General features: G+C 39.4%; 1 protein-coding gene across 1 annotated transcript in view; it reads right to left on the bottom strand.

The window, feature by feature from the left end:
* Positions 1-4152: 4152 nt before the first annotated feature.
* LOC106089791 (uncharacterized) overlaps positions 4153-25165 on the bottom strand; it is a 41985-nt gene continuing 20972 nt past the window's right edge. The window contains exons 2-4 of the mRNA XM_059362730.1: positions 12295-12441; positions 8428-8604; positions 4153-4616 (exon numbers count right to left, since the gene is read on the bottom strand). Of these exons, the coding sequence (XP_059218713.1) occupies positions 4525-4616; positions 8428-8604; positions 12295-12441 (416 nt within the window). The 3' untranslated portion in view covers positions 4153-4524. The remainder of the gene's footprint in view (positions 4617-8427; positions 8605-12294; positions 12442-25165) is intronic.

Genomic DNA, 25165 nt, shown 5'->3' with positions numbered 1-25165 from the left:
TACTCACTGTCTCAAATTTCAGCAAAATAGGATAATAAATGTGATTTTAATGGGCATAAGACCTTGAATCGGCAGAATGGTTTAAATGGGGTGCTATATCAAGATAAAGTCCTATAAAGCCCATCTTCAATCGTAATCTCACTATGGACAAAAAAGAAGAATCTGTGCATAGTTCCAGGTAAATTAACTTTCAAAAATAACATCTAAGTCAAAACCCCTAATTGTCTCCATACCACGACCCAAAGTCGGTTCATGTCTGGTATTGTGTCTTCACCTAAATGCCGATGTGTGTTAGACGCGAAACCCCTTCAATGACATTAACATTTGTCGAGTTCTTTTCCGGGTATCCCTGTTTAGGTAAACAAACGATAAAAGAAAAGAATTGCTATGCTTATGGAGCTTTATACCCAGTTATGATCCGATTCGGAACATAATTGAACTGAATATTGGAGACCATGGTAGTAATCATTGTGCAAAATTTTAGCCAAATCGAATAAGAATTGCGGCCCTTATGGTCTCAAAAAGTAAAATAGTGAGATCAGTTTATAGGGGAGCTGTATCAGGCTATAGAACGATTAAGACCACGTTTGACAAATACATTGAAGGTCTTAGGAGAAGCCGTTGTACAAAATTTCAGCCAAATAGGATAATAATTGCGCCCTCTAGAGGCTCAAGAAGTCAAGATCCCAGAATGGTTTATACGACAGCTATCTAAGGTTATGGACCGGTTTGAACCATAATTGGCACAGTTGTTGAAAGTAATATCAAAACACACCATGCCAATTTTCAGCCAAATTTCTGCCTAATCGGATAAGAATTGCGCCCTCAAGAAGCTCAAGAAGTCAAGATTCAAGATTGGTTTATATGGCAGCTATATCAGGTTATAATTCGATTTGAACCATATTTGGCACAGTTGTTGGAAGTTATAACAGAACACCTCATGCAAAATATCAGCCAAATCGGATAGGAATTGCGCCTTCTAGAGGCTCAAGAAGTCTAGATCCAAGATCGGTTTATATGATGGCTATATCAGGTTATAGACTGATTCAACCATACTTAGCACAGTTGTTTGAAGTAGTATCAAAACACCACCTGCAAAATTTCAGCTAAATCGGATAAGAATTGGGTCCTCTAGAGGCTCAAGGAGTCAAGGCTCAAGATCGGTTTATGTGGCAGCTATATCAGGTTATAATTCGATTTGAACCATATTTGGCACAGTTGTTGGAAGTTATAACAGAACACCTCATGCAAAATATCAGCCAATCGGATAGGAATTGCGCCTTCTAGAGGCTCAAGAAGTCTAGATCCAAGATCGGTTTATATGATAGCTATATCAGGTTATAGACTGATTCAACCATACTTAGCACAGTTGTTTGAAGTGGTATCAAAACACCACCTGCAAAATTTCAGCTAAATCGGATAAGAATTGGGCCCTCTAGAGGCTCAAGGAGTCAAGGCTCAAGATCGGTTTATATGGCAGCTATATCAAAACATGGACCGATATAGCCCATTTACAATCCCATTTACTCTTTCGAAAGTTTGCGTGCTTTCGACCGACAGACGGACCGATGGACAGACGTGCGGACATGGCTAGAGCGACTTAAAATGTCATGATGATAAAGAATATATATACTTTATAGGGTCTAAGACGAATATTTCGAGGAGTTACAAACAGAATGACGAAATTAGTATACCCCCATCCTATGGTGGAGGGTATAAAAATTGGGATACGTATGTATGGGAGCTTATCTAAATCTGAACTGATTTTTATGAAATTCACCGAAAGATTTAAAATTCACAAGAGAACTCTATGTGCAAAATTTCATTAGAAAGTGATTCTGAGTCGATCGATATACTTATCAATGGATCTCTTCTCCTTCTTGACGTTGTATCCAAATGCACCACTGTAGTGGTGTAGGGTATAAAAACCGCCCTCAACTGCAGCAGACCGTTTATAGGTGTCGCGTCCCAGGAAATTGTAGAGCAGACGAGCTTGCAAGACTACGAACTGCTTCGCGTATTTCAGGAAAACTGGAAGTTGTGTTTATGCCTATAGCGATATGTATATTAATTCTTCCAGATAAGGCCAGAAGGGTAAGGGATGACAGTTATTCACGAATTCGAGGCCGTAAACGCTTTATTATTATGTGGGCAAATTTTATTTCGCAAAAGTCGAGAGCTAGACCTTTGTGTCCCTCATAACAAGTCGTTGTTGCATGTATTGCATGTTTATAAGGTCACAAGTAAAGATTTCTGCAGAAGCAGCTAGGTCATAGAGTAAGAAGAACTCTAGAACATCTGCTGTGTGCCTGTCGTATGCGGGATAGAAGAAGAAGTTGAATTTTACGTTGTTATTTCTTATAGGACTTGGCTATTTTAGCAGATATTACCATTCGGTAGTTATCGGGCGGTAGGAACTAGAAGGTTTTTTTTTGGCTCCTGTGCTTATGGTTTACAATGAAGTAAACTTTTTTAGTAAAATGAGGTTCAATTCACACTGCTATCGGTGATGTAAAAGATATATTATATTGAATATTGAGTTCGGGATATATCTCGAATATCCCGATATATCTCGAATATATGCCAGGTCAGTTTATATTAAAAGAATCATTAAAAAAGTTTGATATAAGAACTCGAAACTATTTTGGGGGTTTGCTCTCATGACCTTATATTGTCATCCTGACTCTGACCTTTGGTTAGGTTATAGTGGCAGTCTGAATCAGACTCACTTAGAAATTATTTTTATACCCTTCTGTTTGTAACTAGTCTAAATATTCGACTGAGACCCCATAAAGTATATATATTCTTGATCGTCGTGAAATTTTATGTCGATCTAGTCATGTCCGTCCGTCTGTCCGTCCGTCCGTCCGTCTGTCTGCCGAAAGCACGCTAACTTCCGAAGGAGTAAAGCTAGCCTCTTGAAATTTTGCACAAATACTTCTTATTAGTGTAGGTTGGTTGGTATTGTAAATGGGCCATATCGGTTCATGTTTTGATTTATTTTTTACTTCATTAGCCCCCAAAGGGCGCAATTCTTATTCGAATTGGCTGACATTTACACAGGTCTCCAACATATAATTTAATTGTGGTCCAAACCGGACCATATCTTGATATCGCTCTAATACAAGAGCAAATCTTTTCTTATATCCCTTTTTTTGCCCAAGAAGAGATGCCGGGAAAAGAACTCGACAAATGCGATCCATGGTGGAGGGTATATAAGATTCGGCCCGGCCGAACTTAGCACGCTTTTACTTGTTTTCATTGTGATACCTCTGATAGCAATTTATCCCCGATCCGAGCTCGTTGCGAACTCAGCTATGGGGGAACAATTGTATCGTCAAAGTGCCTCTGTAAGTAAGTGGTGCGGTTAGGGAGACCACCACTTTTAGAGACATTCTTCAGGGAGCTCTTAGTACACCAAAGCGGGCTGACGAAAATGGTCTAGGCAAAGTTGTGATTTTCTCTGTCTCTATTTAAAGGTGAACAGGTAATTGAACTTTAAATCCAACATTTTGAAATGGCTAAAAAGCTATCGCTGTCATCTGGTGGACGAAATATCAAAAGTCCATCACATCCCACTGAGGACGAAATAGTATAATAGAAGAAGAAGTCTCTATGGCAGAACATGCAATGGAATCCCTCATAATGTTAGGCACCTTGTGTTTACCGTTTTTTTTTTTTTTTTGAGCGCGGAGGAATTTTTAAGAGCGTGGAGATATTTTTAATCTAATGATACACACTTTAAGATTTTTGGAGGAAGATTGTATTATTTAGCCTAGTAAACATTAGCTAGCCTTTGCATCTAAATTCTTATCTTTTTTGTCTCTACTTCATGGAGGTGCTTGGGTGGATAGAAGTAATTTTATGGAAGTAATTTGGTGAAACATACTTATCATTGGAAACTAGATTAATCTTAAACTAATTAAAGTTTATGTTGATTTTTTAAGAATGTTAAGAATGCTCAATGTTTTAAATTTATTTTCCTGATTAATTGCATATTTATTTATGTATTTAAATAATAAATGAAATTACGAATGAGCGATCAATATCTGCAGAGCCGCATGAATTTTCCTTTAGTTATTTGTTGTCAGTATTTTTATTTTGTTTTGTTTTTTTTATTTTTTTAAATAATACAAATGGCAATCACAGATGTAGGGGTTTGGGAGTGCTGGTAAATTTTAAGTAATTTTATTTAGCATAAGGCCTTTTTCTTTGTCTAAGCTTACAGGGTGTTATTACAACAAAACGAAAAGAGAAAAAATTATAATTCAGTTCGACAAAAGTATATTGGATAACAATTTTTGGATCTAAGTGATTTTGCAAATTTTCTATAGATTTTTTTTTATGAATAATTGACGAAATTTCTAAACTACATTGGTACAATTTTGTATATAAGTACTTATGTTTGTATAATTTGTTTTTAATTGGAAAAGAAATTAATGTTTTGTTCTTATGTGCCCAAAAAAGAAATACTCTACATTAGAATTATTTTTAGAAAATGCTGTGTTCTTCGCTGGCCTGGTTTTAGAAGTGGTTCTTTAAGCACGAGTACACAAGAAGTGGCATCACTGAAGTCATAATCGATATCACCACATCACTTAAGGCCTGTAGTGCAGCTGAAAAGGAGAAAACATAAGCATAAATATTAATGAAAAAGGAAATAAATGATTTTTTATTAAAAAAAATTATAAAAACAAGTAAAAGTGTGATAAGTTCGGCCGGCCGAATCTTATATACCCTCCACCATAGATCGCATTTGTCGAGCTCTTTCCACTGTATCTCTATTTAGGCAAACAAAGGACAAAAGAAAAGAATTGCTATGTTATTGGAACAATATCAAGTTATGGTTCATTTCGGATCATAATTGAACTGAATATTGGAGACCATAGTATTGGGTTGCCCAAAAAGTAATTGCGGATTTTTCAAATAGTCGGCGTTGACAAATTTTTTCACAGCTTGTGACTCTGTAATTGCATTAATATAGTAGTTATATAGTCGGCGTTGACAAATTTGACTGTAATTGCATTCTTTCTTCTGTCAGTTATCAGCTGTTACTTTTAGCTTGCTTTAGAAAAAAGTGTAAAAAAAGTATATTTGATTAAAGTTCATTCTAAGTTTTATTAAAAATGCATTTACTTTCTTTTAAAAAATCCGCAATTACTTTTTGGGCAACCCATAGCTGCCATATACACCAATCCGCCGATTTAGGGTCTTATGCCCATAAAAGCCACATTTATTACCCGATTTTGTTGACATTTTTGACAGTGAGTTGTGTTAGACCCCTCGACATCCTTTTTAAATTTGGCCGAGATCGGTTCAGATTTGAATATAGCTGCCATATAGACCGATATCTCTACTTAAGGTCTTGGGCCCATAATTGGCGCATTTATCGTCCGATGTCGCCGAGTTGTGACAGTGAGTTGTGTTAAGCCCCTCGATATAAAGGGTGATTTTTTTGAGGTTAGGATTTTCATGCATTAGTATTTGACAGATCACGTGGGATTTCAGACATGGTGTCAAAGAGAAAGATGCTCAGTATGCTTTGACATTTCATCATGAATAGACTTACTAACGAGCAACGCTTGCAAATCATTGAATTTTATTACCAAAATCAGTGTTCGGTTCGAAATGTGTTCATTCACCGTAACGTTGCGTCCAACAGCATCTTTGAAAAAATACGGTCCAATGATTCCACCAGCGTACAAACCACACCAAACAGTGCATTTTTCGGGATGCATGGGCAGTTCTTGAACGGCTTCTGGTTGCTCTTCACTCCAAATGCGGCAATTTTGCTTATTTACGTAGCCATTCAACCAGAAATGAGCCTCATCGCTGAACAAAATTTGTCAAAATTTGAACACATTTCGAACCGAACACTGATTTTGGTAATAAAATTCAATGATTTGCAAGCGTTGCTCGTTAGTAAGTCTATTCATGATGAAATGTCAAAGCATACTGAGCATCTTTCTCTTTGACACCATGTCTGAAATCCCACGTGATCTGTCAAATACTAATGCATGAAAATCCTAACCTCAAAAAAATCACCCTTTACTTCTGCAATGTGGCACAGATCGGTCTAGATTAGGATATAGCTGCCATATAGACCGATATCCCGATTTAAGGTTTTGGACCCATAAAAGGCGCAGTTATTGTCCGATTTTGCCAAAATTTGGGACAGTGAGTTTTGTTAGGCTCTTCGACATCCTTTTTCAATTTGGCCCAAATCGGCCCAGATTTGGATATATCAGCCATACAGACCGATCCACCGATTTGGGGTCTTAGGCCCATAAAAGCCATATACATTATCCGATTTTGCTGAAATTTAAGACTGTGAGTTGTATTAGTCCACTCGACATCCTTCTTCAATTTGGCCCAGATCGGTCCAGATTTGGATATAGCTTTCATATAGACCGATCTCTCGATTTAAGGTCTTGTGCCCATAAAAGGCGCAGTTATTGTCCAATGTCGCGAAATTTGAGACAGTGGGTTGTGTTAGGTCCTTCGACATCCTCCTTCAATTTGGCTCAGATCGGTTCAGATTTGAATTTAGCTGCCATATAGACCGATCCCTCGATTTAAGGTTTTGGGGCCATAAAAGGTGCAATTATTGTCCGATTTTGTTAGGCTTTTCGACATCCCTTCAGAACGGTTTATTATACCCTCCACCATAAGATGGGGGGTATACTAATTTCGTCATTCTGTTTGTAACTACTCGAAATATTCGTCTGAGACCCCATAAAGTATATATATTCTTGATCGTTGTGACATTTTATGTCGATCTAGCCATGTCCGTCCGTCTGTTCGTCCGTCCGTCTGTCTGTCTGTCGACGCACGCTAACTTCCGAAGGAGTAAAGCTAGCCGCTTGAAAATTTGCACAAATACTTCTTATTAGTGTAGGTCGGTTGGTATTGTAAATGGGCCATATCGGTCCATGTTTTGATATAGCTGCCATATAAACCGATCTTGGGTCTTGACTTCTTGAGCGTCTAGAGTGCGCAATTCTTATCCGATTGGAATGAAATTTTGCACGACGTGTTTTGTTATGATACCCAATAACTGTGCCAAGTATGGTTCAAATCGGTTCATAACCTGATATAGCTGCCATATAAACCGATCTTGGGTGTTGACTTCTTGAGCCTCTAGAGTGCGCAATTTTTATCCGATTGGAATGAAATTTCCCACGACGTGTTTTGTTATGATATCCAACAACTGTGCCAAGTATGGTTCAAATCGGTCTATAACCTGATATAGCTGCCATATCAACCGATCTTGGGTCTTGACTTCTTGAGCTTCTAGAGTGCGCAATTCTTGTCCGATTGGAATGAAATTTTGCACGACGTGTTTTGTTATGATATCCAATAACTGTGCCACGTATGGTTCAAATCGGTCCATAACATGATATAGCTGCCATATCAACCGATCTTGGGTCTTGACTTCTTGAGCTTCTAGAGTGCGCAATTCTTGTCCGATTGGAATGAAATTTCCCACGACGTGTTTTGTTATGATATCCAATAACTGTGCCGAGTATGGTTCATTTCGGTCCATAACCTGATATAGCTGCCATATCAACCGATCTTGGGTCTTGACTTCTTGAGCTTCTAGAGTGCGCAATTCTTGTCCGATTGGAATGAAATTTTGCACGACGTGTTTTGTTATGATATCCAATAACTGTGCCACGTATGGTTCAAATCGGTCCATAACATGATATAGCTGCCATATCAACCGATCTTGGTCTTGACTTCTTGAGCTTCTAGAGTGCGCAATTCTTGTCCGATTGGAATGAAATTTTGCACGACGTGTTTTGTTATGATATCCAATAACTGTGCCGAGTATGGTTCATTTCGGTCCATAACCTGATATAGCTGCCATATAAACCGATCTGGGATCTTGAATTCTTGAGTCTCTAGAGGTCGCAATTATTATCCGATTTGCCTGAAATTATGTACTTCGGATCCTCTCATGACCATCAACATACGTGTTTATTATGATCTGAATCGGTCTATAGCCCGATACAGTTCCCATATAAATCGATCTCTCTATTTTACTTCTTGAGCCCCCAAAGGGCGCAATTCTTATTCGAATTGGCTGACATTTTACATAGGTCTCCAACATGTAATAATATAATAATAGCAGAGCAAATCTTTTCTTATATCCTTTTTTGCCTAAGAAGAGATGCCGGGAGAAAAACTCGGCAAATGCGATCCATGGTGGAGGGTATGTAAGATTTGGCCCGGGCGAACTTAGCACGCTTTTACTTGTTTTTAGATATAGCTACTATTTGGGGGCATAAGGAATGCATACCTTATGCCCCGCAGGATTGTGACGAAAGGTGGTTTACACATATATACCCGAGGTAGTGGGTATATATTTACTTGTTTCAAATTGTTTATTCGATACAGTCTAATATACCTCTTTGTGCTACTTACCTCCACTACATATATCATGGTGTACATCTTCAAAGTATCCATTTTCGTTATCACACAGACACAGTTTTGCTTTCGAAGACATAAACTTGGCGACTCCAATGGTTCTGTTTGTATTCTCGTAGGTGCATATTAGACCGTCTTCACACTCATGGCTGCTGTTGCATTTGTGGCGAAGTCCTGATGTATAGAAAAAAAAAAATAAATAAAATAACATAATAGCTCCATTGATTTAATAAAATTAAAGTTTTTCTGCCCCTAACAGTCGATCGAATTATTGTATGTGGCATTCATTCATGTTTCTATTCATCTCGTGCTCAACGAAAAATCTTTCTCCTTGCCAATGATTTTGAATTTTTTTTTTTTATTGGCAGTATTTTAGTTTTACCTCGCCATTTTTTTATGATATTTTGTTAACAACTGAATTCTAAGGCTATGTTAAGGTTAGGGTTCCTTTTGAATGAACATCATAATCCTTTGGCTGTATTGTTGTAAGAAATGAATGAAATTGAGTTAACACGCATTCGTTTCTTTTACCTTTGGCTTGTAACGGCCTTTGTTTGACTGAACACAGTGACAAACAAGGTTAGAGATTGTTAGAGTCTAACAAACTCCATTTCCGTTTATAAATATTAAAATTAAATAAAGCAATAGCTTTAAAAGTGGCTCGAAAATGAATTTTCAGTTAACAGCGGGAAATTTGATTAAAGAAATTTTAAATTTGAAATTTGTGCAAAAGCTAACATGAGCTCAAAGACAAAATTTTTATACCTTCCTGGGGTATAAAAATAAGATTCGGCCGGGCCGACCTACACTAATAAGAATTTGTGCAAAATGTCAAGAGGCTAGCTTTACTCCTTCGAAAGTTATCGTGCTTTCGACAGACAGACGGACGGACGGACATGGCTAGATCTACTTAAAATGCCATGACGATCAAGACTATATATATTTATGAAGTCTCAGACGCATATTTCGAAGTGTTGCAAACAGAATGACGAAATTAGTATACCCTCATCCTATGGTGGAGGGTATAAAAAGAACACCTACGCGAGGAATTCCATGCTACTTACTGAATTCCTAGTTGTGTTCCACACCACGCCCCTAAGTTGGTTCATGTCTGGTATTGTGTCCCCACCTAAGTGCCGGTGTCTGTTAGGCGCAAAAGCTGGGCAATGACAAAGGAAATCCTGCAATGTCTCATCATCTTCCCCACTGATTTTGAAAAAGTGAGCCCGTAGTCCTGTGTCTGGTTATGATACCGAAAACTATACTGATTTCCGTCTTACTTCCTTTCGGTAATAGCCTCGTCTTTTCAAGATCCGGATCTCCCCATAGTTGAAGACCGTTTCTCTGTTCCACAGTTTTACATGCGTGTTCGTCCACCACGCCCTTAACTTGCGTCGACCCTAAAAGCTTCGGGTCAACCAAGTTTATTGGCGGCAGTCCTCTGGCCTGCACCGCCGAATCGTGTGCTCTTTCATTCCCCCGGCAACCAGACGATGCGGATCGTGCCATCTTCAGAGAAGGCGTTAATCTTCTTCTGATACTCCAAACGGGTTCGTGACCTTGCCGTCCTGGTTGTTATTGCTCTAATGGTCAGTTAACGGTCCGTAAAGATGTTCACACTCGTCGTCCTCGTGTGAACACCACACCACCTAACGCATTTTGTGATCGCCCGGATCTCTGCCTGCAGGATCGTATTATAGTCAGGCATTTGAAAACAGATTTCAGTACTTGGGTTCCCACTAATGTCCTCTAGCTTTGATCCATCCGTGTAACATGATCTTCCAGATGACAATATCAGAGTTCCCTCAACCAAACACTGTACGCCTGACAGCAGTGTTTCGCACTCGACCTCAAGTATTATCTCAGATATCCGATCGGAAACCTCTTCTAATCCATCCTGGTTTCCTATAGTCGCCTCGATTGTACCACGATGGTATGACCTGCTCCTATCCTCCAATCATTCTCCCGTCGCCTTAAGTATCACAGTCGCAGTGGCTGTCACACACTTAATCTGCATATCAATGGGTCGGATATTTAGAATAGTCTCCAGTGCTCTAGTGAGCGTGATCCTCATCGCTCCACGTATGCCAATCTAAGACGATCTAGCTATGTCCATCCGTCTGTCTGTTGAAATCACGCTACAGTCTTTAAAAATAGAGATATTGAGCTGAAACTTTGCCCAGATTCTTTTTTTGTCCATAAGCAGGTTAAGTTCGAAGATGGGCTATATCGGATTATATCTTGATATAGCCCCCATTTAGACCGATCCGGCGATTTAGGGTCTTGGGCCCATAAAAGCCACATTTCTTATCCGATTTTGCTGAAATTGAGTGACAGTGAATTGTATAAGGCCCTTCGACATTTTTCTTCAAATTTGGCCCAGATCGGTCCAGATTTGGATATAGCTGTTATAGACCGATCTCTCGATTTAAGGTTTTGGGACCATAATTGACGCATTTATTTTCCGATGTCGCCGAAATTTGGGACAGTGAGTTATGTTAAGCCCCTCGATACACTTCTGCAATATGGCCCAGATCGGTCCAGATTTGGATATAGCTGTCATATAGAGCGATCTCTCGATATAAGGTTTTGGGCCCATAATTGACGCATTTATTTTCCGATGTCGCCGAAATTTGGGACAGTGAGTTACGTTAAACCCCTTGACATACTTCTGCAATATGGCACAGATCAGTTCAGATTTGAACATGGCTGCCATATAGACCGATCCTCCGATTTAAAGTTTTAGGCCTATAAAAGCCACATTTATTATCCGATTTTGCTGAAATTTGGGACAGTGCGTTGTGTTAGGCTCTTCGACATTTTTCTGCAATTGGCCCAAATGGGTCCACATTTGGATATAGTTCCCATATAGACCGATATCTCGATTTAAAGACTTGGCCCCATAAAAGGCGCATTTATAATCCGATTTCACTGAAATTTGACACAGTGACTTTTGTAAGGCTTTTCGACAACCGTGTCGTATATGGTTCAGATCGGTTTATTTTTAGATATATCCACTAAAAAGACCAATATTTTGTTATACACAATTAAACAATGATTTGTACTTATTAGTATTTGGTCCGAATCGGAACGCATTTCGATATAACTGCTATGGGACATAAGGTATGTAATTTTCACCGGATTTTGATGAAAGGTGGTTTATATATATACCCGAGGTGGTGGGTATCCAAAGTTTGGCCGGCCGAACTTAACGCCTTTATACTTGTTACTCAAAACATTTTGATTGGCTTAATGGATCATGATTTCTGATATGCCATGTTTCTTAATCAACACCTTTGTCAAATTGATTAAGGTGCCCTACATATCCAAAGACTATTGAGTACGGTGTAGAGCACGCTTTTGTTTTGAAACAGGGCTCAACAAGTCCTCGAACTCTCCTTACTATCCTCCACTATTCCGATACAAACTAATCATTAATGCAAAAAAACGCATCAAAATTGTGCACTTGAACATTCTTTGAATGTCACTGAAAGTGCGTTTTGTGCTTTTTTCAATTTTTAATTTCCTCCCCTTTTTTTCGGTTTTTTTTTTTTTTTGGCACACATTTATGAATATGTACCCAAATTAAAAACCTGTCAACCGGGATCTTGTTAACAAATGTCGCACTGCTGGTGTGCAACTTTTGTTCATATTTCTCAATACTTTGCATGCACTTTTGATGAATGTACACGACATTGTTGCTTGAAGTGCTTGGCAAATAAGTCACCTCCATGAGAGAAATGTTTGTTCAAAATTTCTTAAATGTGCATTTAATTACACGTCTGCAAACACCTCTGCAGCGTGAGTGCATGATGTGAATGCTAAGAATAGGACATGAAATAATCACATTCATACATTCCTTACCTTTGAGTGTGTCAGGACATAGTCCGTTGTTGGGTGGCGAATCATTTCCGCATAAACAGCGCATTTTATAGTCGTCTGGATCTCGAACACAACTTGATTTCTCTATCGCTGCACAATCCTCATGTGCTGTACATTCGCGTCCTTTAACTAAAACAAGAGAAATCCAAATAAATCTTAGAAGAAAAGTGGAGGGTTTAAAATAAAATTCATAATATTGGAAATTATATGTGGGAAGAAGACAGGTTGTTTTTAAATCTGGTTTGCAAGTCAATCGCCTAAGCAAAACACATCAATGAAGGACTATGAAGTAATATTGATATTTGAAGAGTTTTGTCATTTTGATAACCTGGGAAATGCAATTCTTATCTGATTTATCGAAAATTTGATGTTCTGTTATGACTTTTAAAAACGTTGGCAAGCACACGCAAAAAAAAAATAAAACGTTTGCGAAATTTTTAAGACAAAACCAGTAAGGATGGGCCAAAAGTCGGGCGGTGCCGACTGTAGAATACCCTACACCTACCCTATAAGTACAATGTGAGAGCTATATCCAATTCTGAACCATTTTTGATGGACCTCGGCGAGTATAAATATGTTCAAACTGTAATAACTATGGTTGACAAATGACAGCATTATTGAAAATGATCCAAAATCTGACGAACAGATATATGGGAGTTGTAAATAATACAAACCGATTTCCATGTAATTCACCAGTAATGTCGAGAGTCAATAGAAAATCCTTCCTGACAAATTTCGGGAGAATCGCGTAGCAAACGAACATATATATGGAAGTTATATCCAAATCTGAACCGATTTCTATGAAATTTACCTGTAATGTCGGGAGTTATAAGAAAATCCTTCCTGCCAAATTTCGAAAAAGTCGGTTAATAATTGACCATGCAGTATTACTGCAAATCCGACGAACATATATATATTCGAGCTATATCCAAATCTGAACCGATTTTGTCCAATTTCAATAGGCTTAGTATCTAGACCGAAAAACACGCCCATAGCAAATTTGAAGACGATCGGATGAAAATTGCGACCTGTAGTTTGTACACAAATTAATATGGACAGACAGACGGACATAGCTAAATCGAATCAGAAAATGATTCTGAGTCGATCGTTATACTTATCAATGGGTCTATCTCCATTCCTTTTGGGTGTTACAAACTAATTCACTAAGTTATAATACCCTGTACCACAGTAATGGTGTAGGGTATAAAAATACTTTTATCACGCATTTTTGCTTTTATTATAACCATATGACGTTTCGCTTCAACATATCAAACGATAACCATAAACGTAGTATTTTTGAACGTAACTAACCTTGTTCATCGTAAACCCTTTGGCAGCTTCGTCTACGGTAAAATAACCTTCTTTTTGTGGTAAAACCAAAAACTCTTTAATTGCAAAAGTACTTCGATAGCCGCAAACTGTTATTCGTGTAACTTGACCGATAATTATTTTCTTGTGTCTCTCATACTAGAGAGAAAGGATGAGTATTTGAGCGTGTAGACCAGTGGCTCTATTGCACATAACTTTGTACGCACACAAGAAAATAAATGCGGTACAAAACTGCTGGTATATCCAATGAAAAAAACCATTAGAGTAACACATAGATGGCTGCCAGGTACAAGAAAACACAACAAGAATTTCAAGGCACATACATTGTTTGGTAACAAGAAATATCCATCACAAAATAGGTATTTAAATGTGTGAAAACAACAACAACTATTTTTTGTTTTATTTATAGCATAACGAGTATAGCAGATCATAATACAAAACCACAATGGAGTTGTGCGAAAATGGAAGGCTTTAAATATAATTGTGTATCATAATATCGAAATAAATCCAAGTAAACTGAGATCTCCTTATAATTCCTAAAAATTTGAGTTTGAATTATATTGCAATACTAGCCGAACCGGGAGCGGGCCCGGGCTGTGCCTTCTTTAACTCTCTAATATCTTTTTAGGGTGGGAACACTTCGCCCCGAATGCGGATATCGAATTCGTGCCATTGTAGACTAGCGCTCGAATCCTGGCGAGAACATCGGACAAAGTGGTGTTTATCCCCTCTTAATGTTGGCGACATATGCGAGGTACAATGCCATGCATGGTCATTTAAAAATTTTTTCTCAAAGAGGTGTCGCACTGCGGGACGCCGTTGGATTCGGTTATAAAAAAGGTCCCTAATTATTGAGGTTAAACTTAAATCGGATAGCACTCAGTGATGTGTGAAAATATGCCCCTTCTCGGTTCCGGGTGGTAATGTTCTTCCTTAGGCTAATGTTTTCATTAGGGTAGGGATGGCACCTCAGACATTTCGACTCAAATATGGATATCAAATTCATGCTGCACTTCCAAATCCCTTTAATTTGAGCCCCATATTGTCATGGCCGGTAAATATGAACCGTTTGGAGGGTGTTTTGGGGCTGGGGCGGCCACCGGCACTTTGCACTGAAAATAGATGTCAAATTTGTTCTTTATTCCCAACGGATATGAAGTTCAGTTTAGAAGGTGATTTAGGGCGTAACCCAAAATATTTGACTCCAAAATTGAATATCAAATTCGTTTTCTACTCTCAAATACCTTTCATTTGAGTCCTATCATAGTGGGTCAAATAATAATTTGGCGTATCTTTAGGAAGAAAAGCGTCATATTCGTAATCTACTTCCTAATAGGGTATTTCGGGGTTGGGTGGGTGTAGGGTCCACCTCCATATGATATCGAAAAATTCTATAGCCAATGTTTCCTACCAGACAAATGTATACAATCTATGAAAATTTAAAAAAAATCGGTTCAGCCAAGTATCATATAGTCTAAATGGGTCTTATGGCGTATTTGAGGGGTGGCGTGACCCCCTATACTTCGATCTGATTTTGTATGTCAGATTCGAAATCTACTCCCGAATACCCTTCATTTGAGCCCTATATTGAAATGAACGTCCAATATGTCTGTTAGAGTTGGGGTGGTCCGATGGGTACTTAGACTCAAATTTTAATACCATATTCGTATTCTACTCTTCAATACCTTTCATTTGATATCCATATTGCTGCGATCGGTCCACTTTTGATTTTGGGTTGTGTTTTTGGCATAAGGGGGAGGGTCCGTCCCCCTTCCGATACCGAAAAATTATATAGCCTATGTTTCCTTCCAAACCAACCTACACAATATGCGAAAATTTCGTGAAAATCGGTTCTGCCGTTTTTCAGTCTATACGGAACAAAAAAAACCGAGTCCCATATATCCGTGATTGGCTAATATGCCCATTTTTGGGCGTTTTTGTGGGGTGGGGTGACCCCTATACTTCGACATGCCAGATTCGTTATTTACTCCCGCATACTTTTCATTTGATTCTCATATTGTCCCTATCGGTCCACTTTATATTTTGGGAGGTGTTTTCGGGGTAACGGTGGAGGGTCCGCCCCCTTCCCTTATCTTATATATAAAAATCAATTTGTGTTTGTTTTTGTGTTCCTTATAGACTCAGAAACGGCGGAACCGATTTTCTTGAAATTTTCACATAATGATCCCGTGGTGAAAATAGGTTACTACATTTTTTGATATCTGAAGGGGGGGGGGGGGGGGGGGGGGGGGGCGGACCCTCCCCCTTACCCTATTTTTCAGAAACGCCCTAAAAATAAAAATTTGTTATCCAAATTTCGGATGGGATACCTAGGGGGGCCGCCCCACCCTAAAACTTACCAAACATATATTTAGACCAACCACGACAATATGGGACTCAAATGGAAAGTATTTACGATAAGAAAACGTATCTGATATCCAATTATCGGACCAAGTGCTAGGGGGACCACCCCAAGCCCTAAAACACCCCTAAATCGGACATATTTACCGACCATGGCGATATGGGTCTCAAATGAAAGGTATTTGCGAATAGAATACGAATCTAATATCCAAATGTGGGACCACATTCCTGGGGGTCCACCCCTTCCCCATAACACCCCCCAAAACATGACTTATTTACTGACCATGGGAATATGGGGCTTAAATAAAAGGTATTTGAGTGTGGAATTAGAATCTGATATCCAAATATGGGACCAAGTGTTTGGGGGCCGCCTCTCACCAAAAACATCCCCAAAGGGGATAAATTAACAACCATAGCAATATGAGGCTCAAATGAAAGGTCTTTGGGAGTTAAGCTCGAATTTGATATCAATCATCCCACCCCCACAACACAACCCAAATAGTAAGTATTTGCTGACTATTGCAATATGAGGCTCAAATAAGAGAGTTTTTAGAGTGGAACACGAATCTGAGGCTCAAATAAGAGAGTTTTTAAAGTGGAACACGAATCTGATATATATTTTCAAGGCCAACTCACTGAGTGGCCGCCCATCCCCCAAAACACCCCCCCAAGCCGGTCATTTTTGCCGACTATGGAAATATGGGGCTCAAAGGGTATTTGGGAGTACACTATGAATCTGACATCAACATTCAAGACCAACTGTCTAGGGGACGTCTCACCACCATAACAACCCCCAAGTAGGACGTATTTGCTCACCAAGATCATTTGGGTCTTCAAAATAGTGGAAGTCTTCATAGTTTTTAGAGCCAATACCCCAAACCGGACATATTTCCTGGCTTTTTCAATAAGGGGTTTAAGTGAATTGTATTTGAGATAAGAAATCGAATTTGATATCCAATTTTGAGGCCAATGGCAATATGGGGTTCAAATATATGAGAAGAGATCACATTGCTGATATATTTTCAGGGCTTAGTGTTTACTGACCACGTCAATGTGGAGCTTAAATGAAAGGTATTGGGGGGTAGAGCAAGAATTTATACCCATTTTCGGGACCAATTTTCGGGGGTGTACCCCTTTCCCAAAATACCCCACAAACAGCAATTTTTTACTAACCATCGCAATATGGGGCTCAATTGAAAGGTATTTGGGAGTAGAATACGAATTTGATATCCAAATATAGGACCATGTATTTGGGGCATCACCCCTTTCCCAAAATAGCCCAAAAAGGGTGAAATTTTTACTACCCTGCCAATATGTGGCTCAAATGAAAGGTATTTGAGATTAGAAAACGAATTTGATAACCAATTTTGGGGTCATGTGTTTGGGGAACGCCTCATCCTGTAAACTCCCCCTCAAAACCGAGGGCAATATGGGGTTTAAATAAATGGTATTTGAGAGAAGAGCACCATGCTGATATTTTTTCAGGGCCAAATGTGTGTGGGGGAGGGGGGGGGGGGAAGTGTGTTGCGGACCACCTCACCCCGAAAATACCCCAAAATCAGACATTATGGGAATATCGGGCTGAAATGAAGTATTTTAAGAATGGAGTACATCTTACATCCAAACCTAAATTCGTAGACCAATAAAGATCATATGGGATTCAGATAAAGACACCTATATTGTTAAACTTTTAGTCAAGCGATATACCATTTTCGTAGAATGGTATTTCGCTAAAAGCTCTTTAATTGTCGAAAACAAATATTCCAAGGTAACTTTTGATCCATATAAAGTAAAAAAAGGCTCAGCTGAGCGGACCCGGCCCAGCTTGTATACTATGCAAATGATCTCATCCACTGACAAAAACATGTTCGATTCACCCGGCCATGAAAAGAGAAAGAACAGGGTAACCCCGCCAGTTAAACTACTGCATATATTTGAACTTAGCTATTAAAAGAACAATTGCTACTAGTTCTATATCATGAGAGATATTACTTGACTGCAATATGTCTACTTGATTTGAAATGATACCCTGCATGCCAGGCAAACATGCCCATAAACATTAATATATTAGCTTGCCCAAAAAGTAATTGCGGATTTTTCATATAGTCGGCGTTGACAAATTTTTTCACAGCTTGTGACTCTGTAATTGCATTCTTTCTTCTGCCAGTTATCAGCTGTTACTTTTAGCTTGCTTTAGAAAAAAAGTGTAAAAAAAGTATATTTGATTAAAGTTCATTCTAAGTTTTATTAAAAATGCATTTACTTTCTTTCAAAAAATCCGCAATTACTTTTTGGGCAACCCAATATGTTAAAATAAGACCGTATCTGTTTTATTCATTTGTTTATAGCTAATGCAACCTAATTATCACAGGAAATGACGGAATTCTACATTGTTCGCACAAAAACCAATTGTTTACAGAAGTTTTTATCAGGAATTTGAACTTGCTTTTAAGATCAATTCATTCCATTTCGGGTTCAGTGCGACCACCATTAATCAGCATAAATATAGGCGTTTTTATTTGAATTGAATTGTGCTCAAAAGGCAAAGTGAAATATTCAAGCTTTCGATAATCATTTGGGTATTTCCTCCTGATTGTGGATAAACAATGTTTAGTACAAAAATAGCAATAAAATAAAATCAAGTGTGCACATTAATTATTTGTATGATATACACATTTTTTTTACGGAAATGTTAACAAAGTAATAGATTCAAATGTTGAATCAAGATAATAACAGGTTGAAAGTGTTACACTACATTTTTAAACCACCATAGGATGGGGGTATACTAAACTAGTCATTCCGTTTGTAACACCTCGAAATATTGGCCTAAGACCCTATAAGATATATATATTGTTGATCGTCTCGACGTTCTAAGTCGATCTAGCTATGTCCGTCCGTCAGTCAGTCGAAATCACGATAGGGGTCGATCGCGTTTAGCTAGCTGCTTGAAATTTTGCACAGATTCTTTATATTGATTTAGGTCGCTGGGGGTTGAAAATGGGCCATATCGTTCCAGATTTGGATATAGCCCCCATATAAACTGATTTCTGGAAGCCGCAATTTTTGTCCGATTTGCCTGAAATTTTGCACGTAGTGTTCTGTTATGATTTACAATAAATGTCTTAAGTATGGTCAAAATTGGTGTATAACCTGATATAGCTCCCATAAAAACCTATCTCCTTATTTGACTTCTTGAGCCCTTACAAACCTTGACTTCCAACATCTGTGCCATGTACGGTCCAAATCGGTCTACAACCTGATATAGCTTCCATATAAACCGATCTCCGGATTTGACTTCTTGAGCCTCTGGAAGCCGCAATTGTCCGATTTGGCTGAAACCAATGTTATAAGTACGGTCTAAATAGATATGTAACCAAATATAGCTTCCATATAAACCGATCTCCTGATTTGACTTTTTGAGCCCCTGGAATCGGCAATTTTTGTCCTATTTTGCATGTGGTGTTTGTTATGACTTCTAATAACTGTGCCAAGTACGGCCCAAATCGGTCAATAACCTGATATAGCTCCCATGAAAACCGATCTCCTTATTTGTCTTCTTGAGCACATACAAGCCGTATGACTTCCAACATCTGTGCCAAGTACGGTCCAAATCGGTCTACAACCTGTTATAGCTCCCATATAAACTGGTCTCTCGATTAGCCTTGTTCGGTTCCTAGAAGCCTTAATTATACCCTCCACCATAAGATGGGGGGTATACTAATTTCGTCATTCTGTTTGTTACTACTCAAAATATTCGTCTGAGACCCCATAAAGTATATATATTCTTGATCGTCGCGACATATTATGTCGATCTAGCCATGTCCGTCCGTCTGTCCGTCCGTCCGTCCGTCTGTCTGTCGAAAGCACGCTAACTTTCGAAGGAGTAAAGCTAGCCGCTTGAAATTTTGCACAAATACTTCTTATTAGTGTAGGTCGGTTAGTATCGTAAATGGGCCATATCGGTCCATGTTTTGATATAGCTGCCATATAAACCGATCTTGGGTCTTGACTTCTTGAGCGTCTAGAGTGCGCAATTCTTATCCGATTGGAATGAACTTTTGCACGACGTATTTTGTTATGATATCCAACAACTATGCCAATTATGGTTAAAATCGGTTTATAACCTGATAATGCTGCCATATAAACCGATCTTGGGTCTTGAATTCTTGAGCCTCTAGAGTGCGCAATTCTTATCCGATTGGAATGAAATTTTGCACGACGTGTTTTGTTATGATATCCAACAACTGTGCCAAGTATGGTTCAAATCGGTTCATAACCTGATATAGCTCACATATAAACCGATCTGGGATCTTGACTTCTTGAGCCTCTAGAGGTCGCAATTATTTTCCGATTTGCCTGAAATTATGTACTACGGATCCTCTTATGACCATCAACATACGTGTTTATTATGATCTGAATCGGTCTATAGCTCGATACAGCTCCCATATAAATCGATCTCTCTATTTTACTTCTTGAGCCCCCAAAGGGCGCAATTCTTATTCGAATTGGCTGACATTTTACACAGGTCTCCAACATGTAATAATATAATAATAGCAGAGCAAATCTTTTCTTATATCCTTTTTTGCCTAAGAAGAGATGCCGGGAGAAGAACTCGGCAAATGCGATCTATGGTGGAGGGTATGTAAGATTCGGCCCGGCCGAACTTAGCACGCTTTTACTTGTTTTTTTTTTTTGGTTTGACAGGGTATGTAGAATAAAACTATGCCCTTTAACTCAATTTATGTTTTATACATTTTTAGCAGAATCCATAGTAGTGAGTTCCCAAGATTCGGCCCAGCAGAACTTAACACTCTTTTACTTGTTTATGAAAAAATTGGAAAAAACCCTTGAGTTCCCAAATTCCAAACCCTAGATTGGTAGATCGGTCAATATGGCAGCTATATCTGAATAAAGACCGATCTGAACCATGTTTGAGATGGATATCAGGAGGCTTTAATCAATTCACTATTTCCAATATCAGCGAAATGATTGCGGCTTTTATGCCTTATGACCATAAATCAGGAGATCGGTCTAAATGACAGCTATACCTAAATATGATCCGATCTGAATCACATTTGAGTCGCATATCGGAAGGTTTATGGGCTTAAGACCATAAATCGGCAGATCAGTCTATATGGCAGCTATATCTAGATATAGTCCGATTTGAACTACGGTTAAGTGTAATGGCGGATTCGGAATCGGGTTTTAAATGCTGTTAATATGGGCATAATCGGCATATCGCTCTATATGGCAGGTATGTGTGAATATAGACCGATCTGAACCATATTTGAGTCTGATATCGGGAGGCTTCAATCAACCCACCATTTCCAATTTCAGCGAAAACGTATAATGATTGCGGCTTTTCCGCAGTGTTACATGCGCATTCATCGTCCACGCCCAAAACTCGGACTGCGTCGACCCGAAAGGCCTTGAGTTAAGCAAGTTTATTGACGGCAGCTCTCTGGCCTTCACTGCCAAATCGTCTGCTTTCTCATTCCCATTTACTCCGCTATGGCCCGGCACCCAAACGATGCGGATCTTGCCATCCGCAGAGAAGGCGTTAATCTCCTTCTTACATTCCCTCACTGTTCGTGATCTTATTGTCCTTGTTGTTATTGCCCTTATGGCCTGTTTAATGTATATAATGATGTTCATACTCGACGTCCTCGCGTTAAAACCACACCACCTCAGGCATTCCGTGATCACCCGGATCACCGCCTGCAGGACGGTATTGGTCAGGTAGTCTCAAATAGATCTCAGTCCCAGGGTTCTCAATGTAGACCCCTACGCCCACTCTGTTCTCTAGCTTTGATTTATCCGTGTGACATAATATTTCAGATAGCAATACTTGGGTTCAATCAGTCAATCCAAGACTGTGACGATGGCAGCAGTGCGTCGCACTCGACTTCAAGGTTCATCTCAGGTATCCGATCGGAAACCTCTTCCCTTCCTTCCAGGTTTCCTATCGTCGCATCGATTATACCGCGATGGTATGAGCTGCTCCCATCCTCAATCCATTCTCCCATCGCCTAAAGTCTCATAGCCGTAGTGGCTGCCTCACAATTAATCTGTATGCCAATGAGTCGGATATCTAAAATAGTCTCCAGTGCCCTCGTGGGCGTGGTCCTCATCACTCCGCCTATGCCAAGACAACATGTTCTCTGAACCTGTTGTATGGTCCTTATGTTGCGCTTTTTCTCCATAACAGTCCACCAAACTGCTGAAGTTTAAGTAAGTATTGGTCTAATCACGCTTCTGTAGAGCCATTGAACTATCCTTGGATTCTGGCCCCATTTCGAGCCTACGGCCCGTCTACATAGTGCCCAACATAAGTGAGCCTTTTCGGTACACTCCTGAATGTGACACTTCCAATTCAGTTTTCTGTCCAAGATCACACCAAAGTATTTAACCTTGTCAGATATCGAAATCGTCTTATTGAGGAAACGTGGTGCGGTAAATTGGCCCACCTTTGTCTTCCACGGAAACAGGCGTATCTCACTCTTCTGTGTGTTAACATTGAGACCCCTAGGTCTAGCCCAGTCTACAGTGCCCTAGTGGTCGTGGTCCTCATCGCTCCGCCTATGCCAAGACTGCATGTTCTCTGAACCTGTTGTATTATACTTACGTTGCACCTTTTCTCCATTGCAGTCCAACAAACAACTGAGGCGTTAATAAGTATTAGTTTTATCCTGGCCCCTGTAGGGCCAGTGGACAATCCTCGGATTAAGGCCCCATCTTGAGCCAACGGCACGTCTACATAATGCCCAACATCTGTGAGCATTTTCGGTACACTCCTGAATGTGAAACTTCCAATTCAGTTTTATGTCCAAGACCACACCGAATTATTTGACCTTATTAGATATCGAAATCGTTTCATTGAGGAAACGTGGTGCGTGAAATTGGCCCACCTTTTGTCTTCCTCGTAAACAGGCGTATTTAAGTCTTCTCTGGGTTAACATTGAGATCTCTGAGTCAAGGCCAGTCATATGTCATATACAAGACCCTTTCGGCCCTTCTGCATAGCTCGTTCGGATCCTTACCCTTTAGAAGTATTATCAAATCGACTGCGTATCAGACGGGTTCAAATCCCTCCTCAGTCAGCATCCGTAATGGGTTATTTATGGTAGTCACCTACAGGTGTGGCGTGCCTTATGCCACTTTCTCCCTTATATTTATGCTAGTGTATGTCCCCAATTTATCCACCTGTTGTTTAGCATATGGTTTATCCAGTCTCTCAGGATCGGGCCAACCCGGTACTGGTTTAAGTATTCGATCAATGTGTCGGTTCGCACATTGTTAAAAGCCCCCTCGATGTCACTGCATACCGCCAGTGTGTACGTTTTGGCATCGAAGGATTCTTCTATTTTATGCATAACCTCGTGCAGGGGAGTCTCCACCAACCTCCCCTAGACATAGGCATGCTGTTTGTATTTGAGCAGTTCGCCGGATGTCCTACTCTTTATCATGATGTCCAAAATACGTTCCATGGTTTTGAGTAGAAAGGACGTAAGGCTTTGTCTGTAGGCCATTGGTGTCACGTAGCCTGCCTTGCCAGGCTTGGGTATAAATACCACCCTTGCCTCCTGCCAGGGTTTCAGAGTTCTATATACAAGTCCCAGGCATGCTGTGAACATATTGACCAGTTGGGGCGCCGAATAGTCCGCCTCCTTTTGTAGTGATGCCGGAAATATTCCATCAGTTCCGGGTGACTTAAATGGTTTTAAGCTCCTCAAAGATTACTTCACCATAAATTCTGTATTAATAAGCCTTAGATCAACCTCATTATTCCAAGATTGCGGTGTCTCCGTGAGTTCCGTCGTATCCTATGGAAAATGCGTTTTCATCAAAATCCTCAACATGTCCCCCATTATCTCTGCTCTCACACTCATGTCTTCTACTAACGTTTCAGTTTTTGAGAGAAACTTTTTCATCCTGGCGGCGTCATTAACTCTATCGACCTGTTCGCAAAAAATGTTCTAGGAGGCACGTCTTGCCGCTCTGGTAATTTCCTTGTATTCCTTGAGCCGTGTGTAATACACATGCCAATATATTTTAGCTTTTTTACGACATCTTCCCCTCATTCCCGATATTGCGAATCTCCCTGGTCATCCAGGGTTTTTCTTGGGTTAATTCCTTTCCCGAAGAGGACTTGCCACACTCACCATTTGAAAAATGTTTAGAAAGGCTTATTTTACAGCTTATATATTTTTTACTTTGAATTCACTTATAAATCATCAAAAATTTATTTATGATGGCAATTTAACATCGCATGCCTGCCCAACCGCAACTACCACTGCAATAAATCGTCATGCGTGTCCTAATCGAATTTTTTGATTTATTTCTTTTCATTATTAGAGTATTTCGCTTGCTTCAACATTTTGTTTACTCTGGGTAATGTGCCTTAAATAAAAGGTGTCTACACCAATCAAACCGAAAATATTATCACATCAAAAGGAGCCAAATCAAATGTCAATTATTGTCTATGATACTCACACCGAGACGCATGTTTGCAAAGGAAACGAGAAGGTAGTGGTGTGCATGTATGGTAGATATATAGAGTGTGAGAGGATTTATTGTACTTCCTTACTTATATGATGGAGTTTTTATTTGCAAGACAGCTGTCAATATTTACATATATTGATATGAGCCCCCCTACAATAAATGGTGCTAGAACGTTTGTAAACATTCAGTCTAATTATAAGCCTATATGAGTGTGGGTTTGCATGTGAATGTCGATATATCCGTTTAATAAACGCAAAAAATGACACACACATGAAACCATGGCAATTGGTGTGGAATCAGTTAAAAACAACAACAACTAAGCGGCTGTTTAATGAAATATTAGACAACAAATTTAATGATCTTACGCAAAATGTATTTCGTGAGCTGAAGTCATTTAACTTCCCATCTGCCCAAAAACTTACAAGTCTTAATGCGTAAGGCGTTTTAAGAAATGTAACCATACCTTATAACCAGTAGCAAATTTGTGAGGTGGTCCCCCAGACACTTGGCCCTGAAAAAAATCTCTAATACCATTTGTTTAATCCCCATATTGCCATTGGTTTTGTGGGGAGTTTACAGAATGAGGCGTCCCCCAAACGCATGGCCCCAAAATTGGTTATCATATTCGATTTCTAATCCCAAATACCTTTCATTTGAGCCA

The sequence above is a fragment of the Stomoxys calcitrans genome, chromosome 2 (assembly GCF_963082655.1).
Source record: "Stomoxys calcitrans chromosome 2, idStoCalc2.1, whole genome shotgun sequence".
NCBI classification, from domain to species: Eukaryota; Metazoa; Arthropoda; class Insecta; order Diptera; family Muscidae; genus Stomoxys; species Stomoxys calcitrans.
The sequence above is the reverse complement of the archived record's forward strand: the minus strand, read 5'-3'. Positions and strand labels throughout refer to the sequence as shown.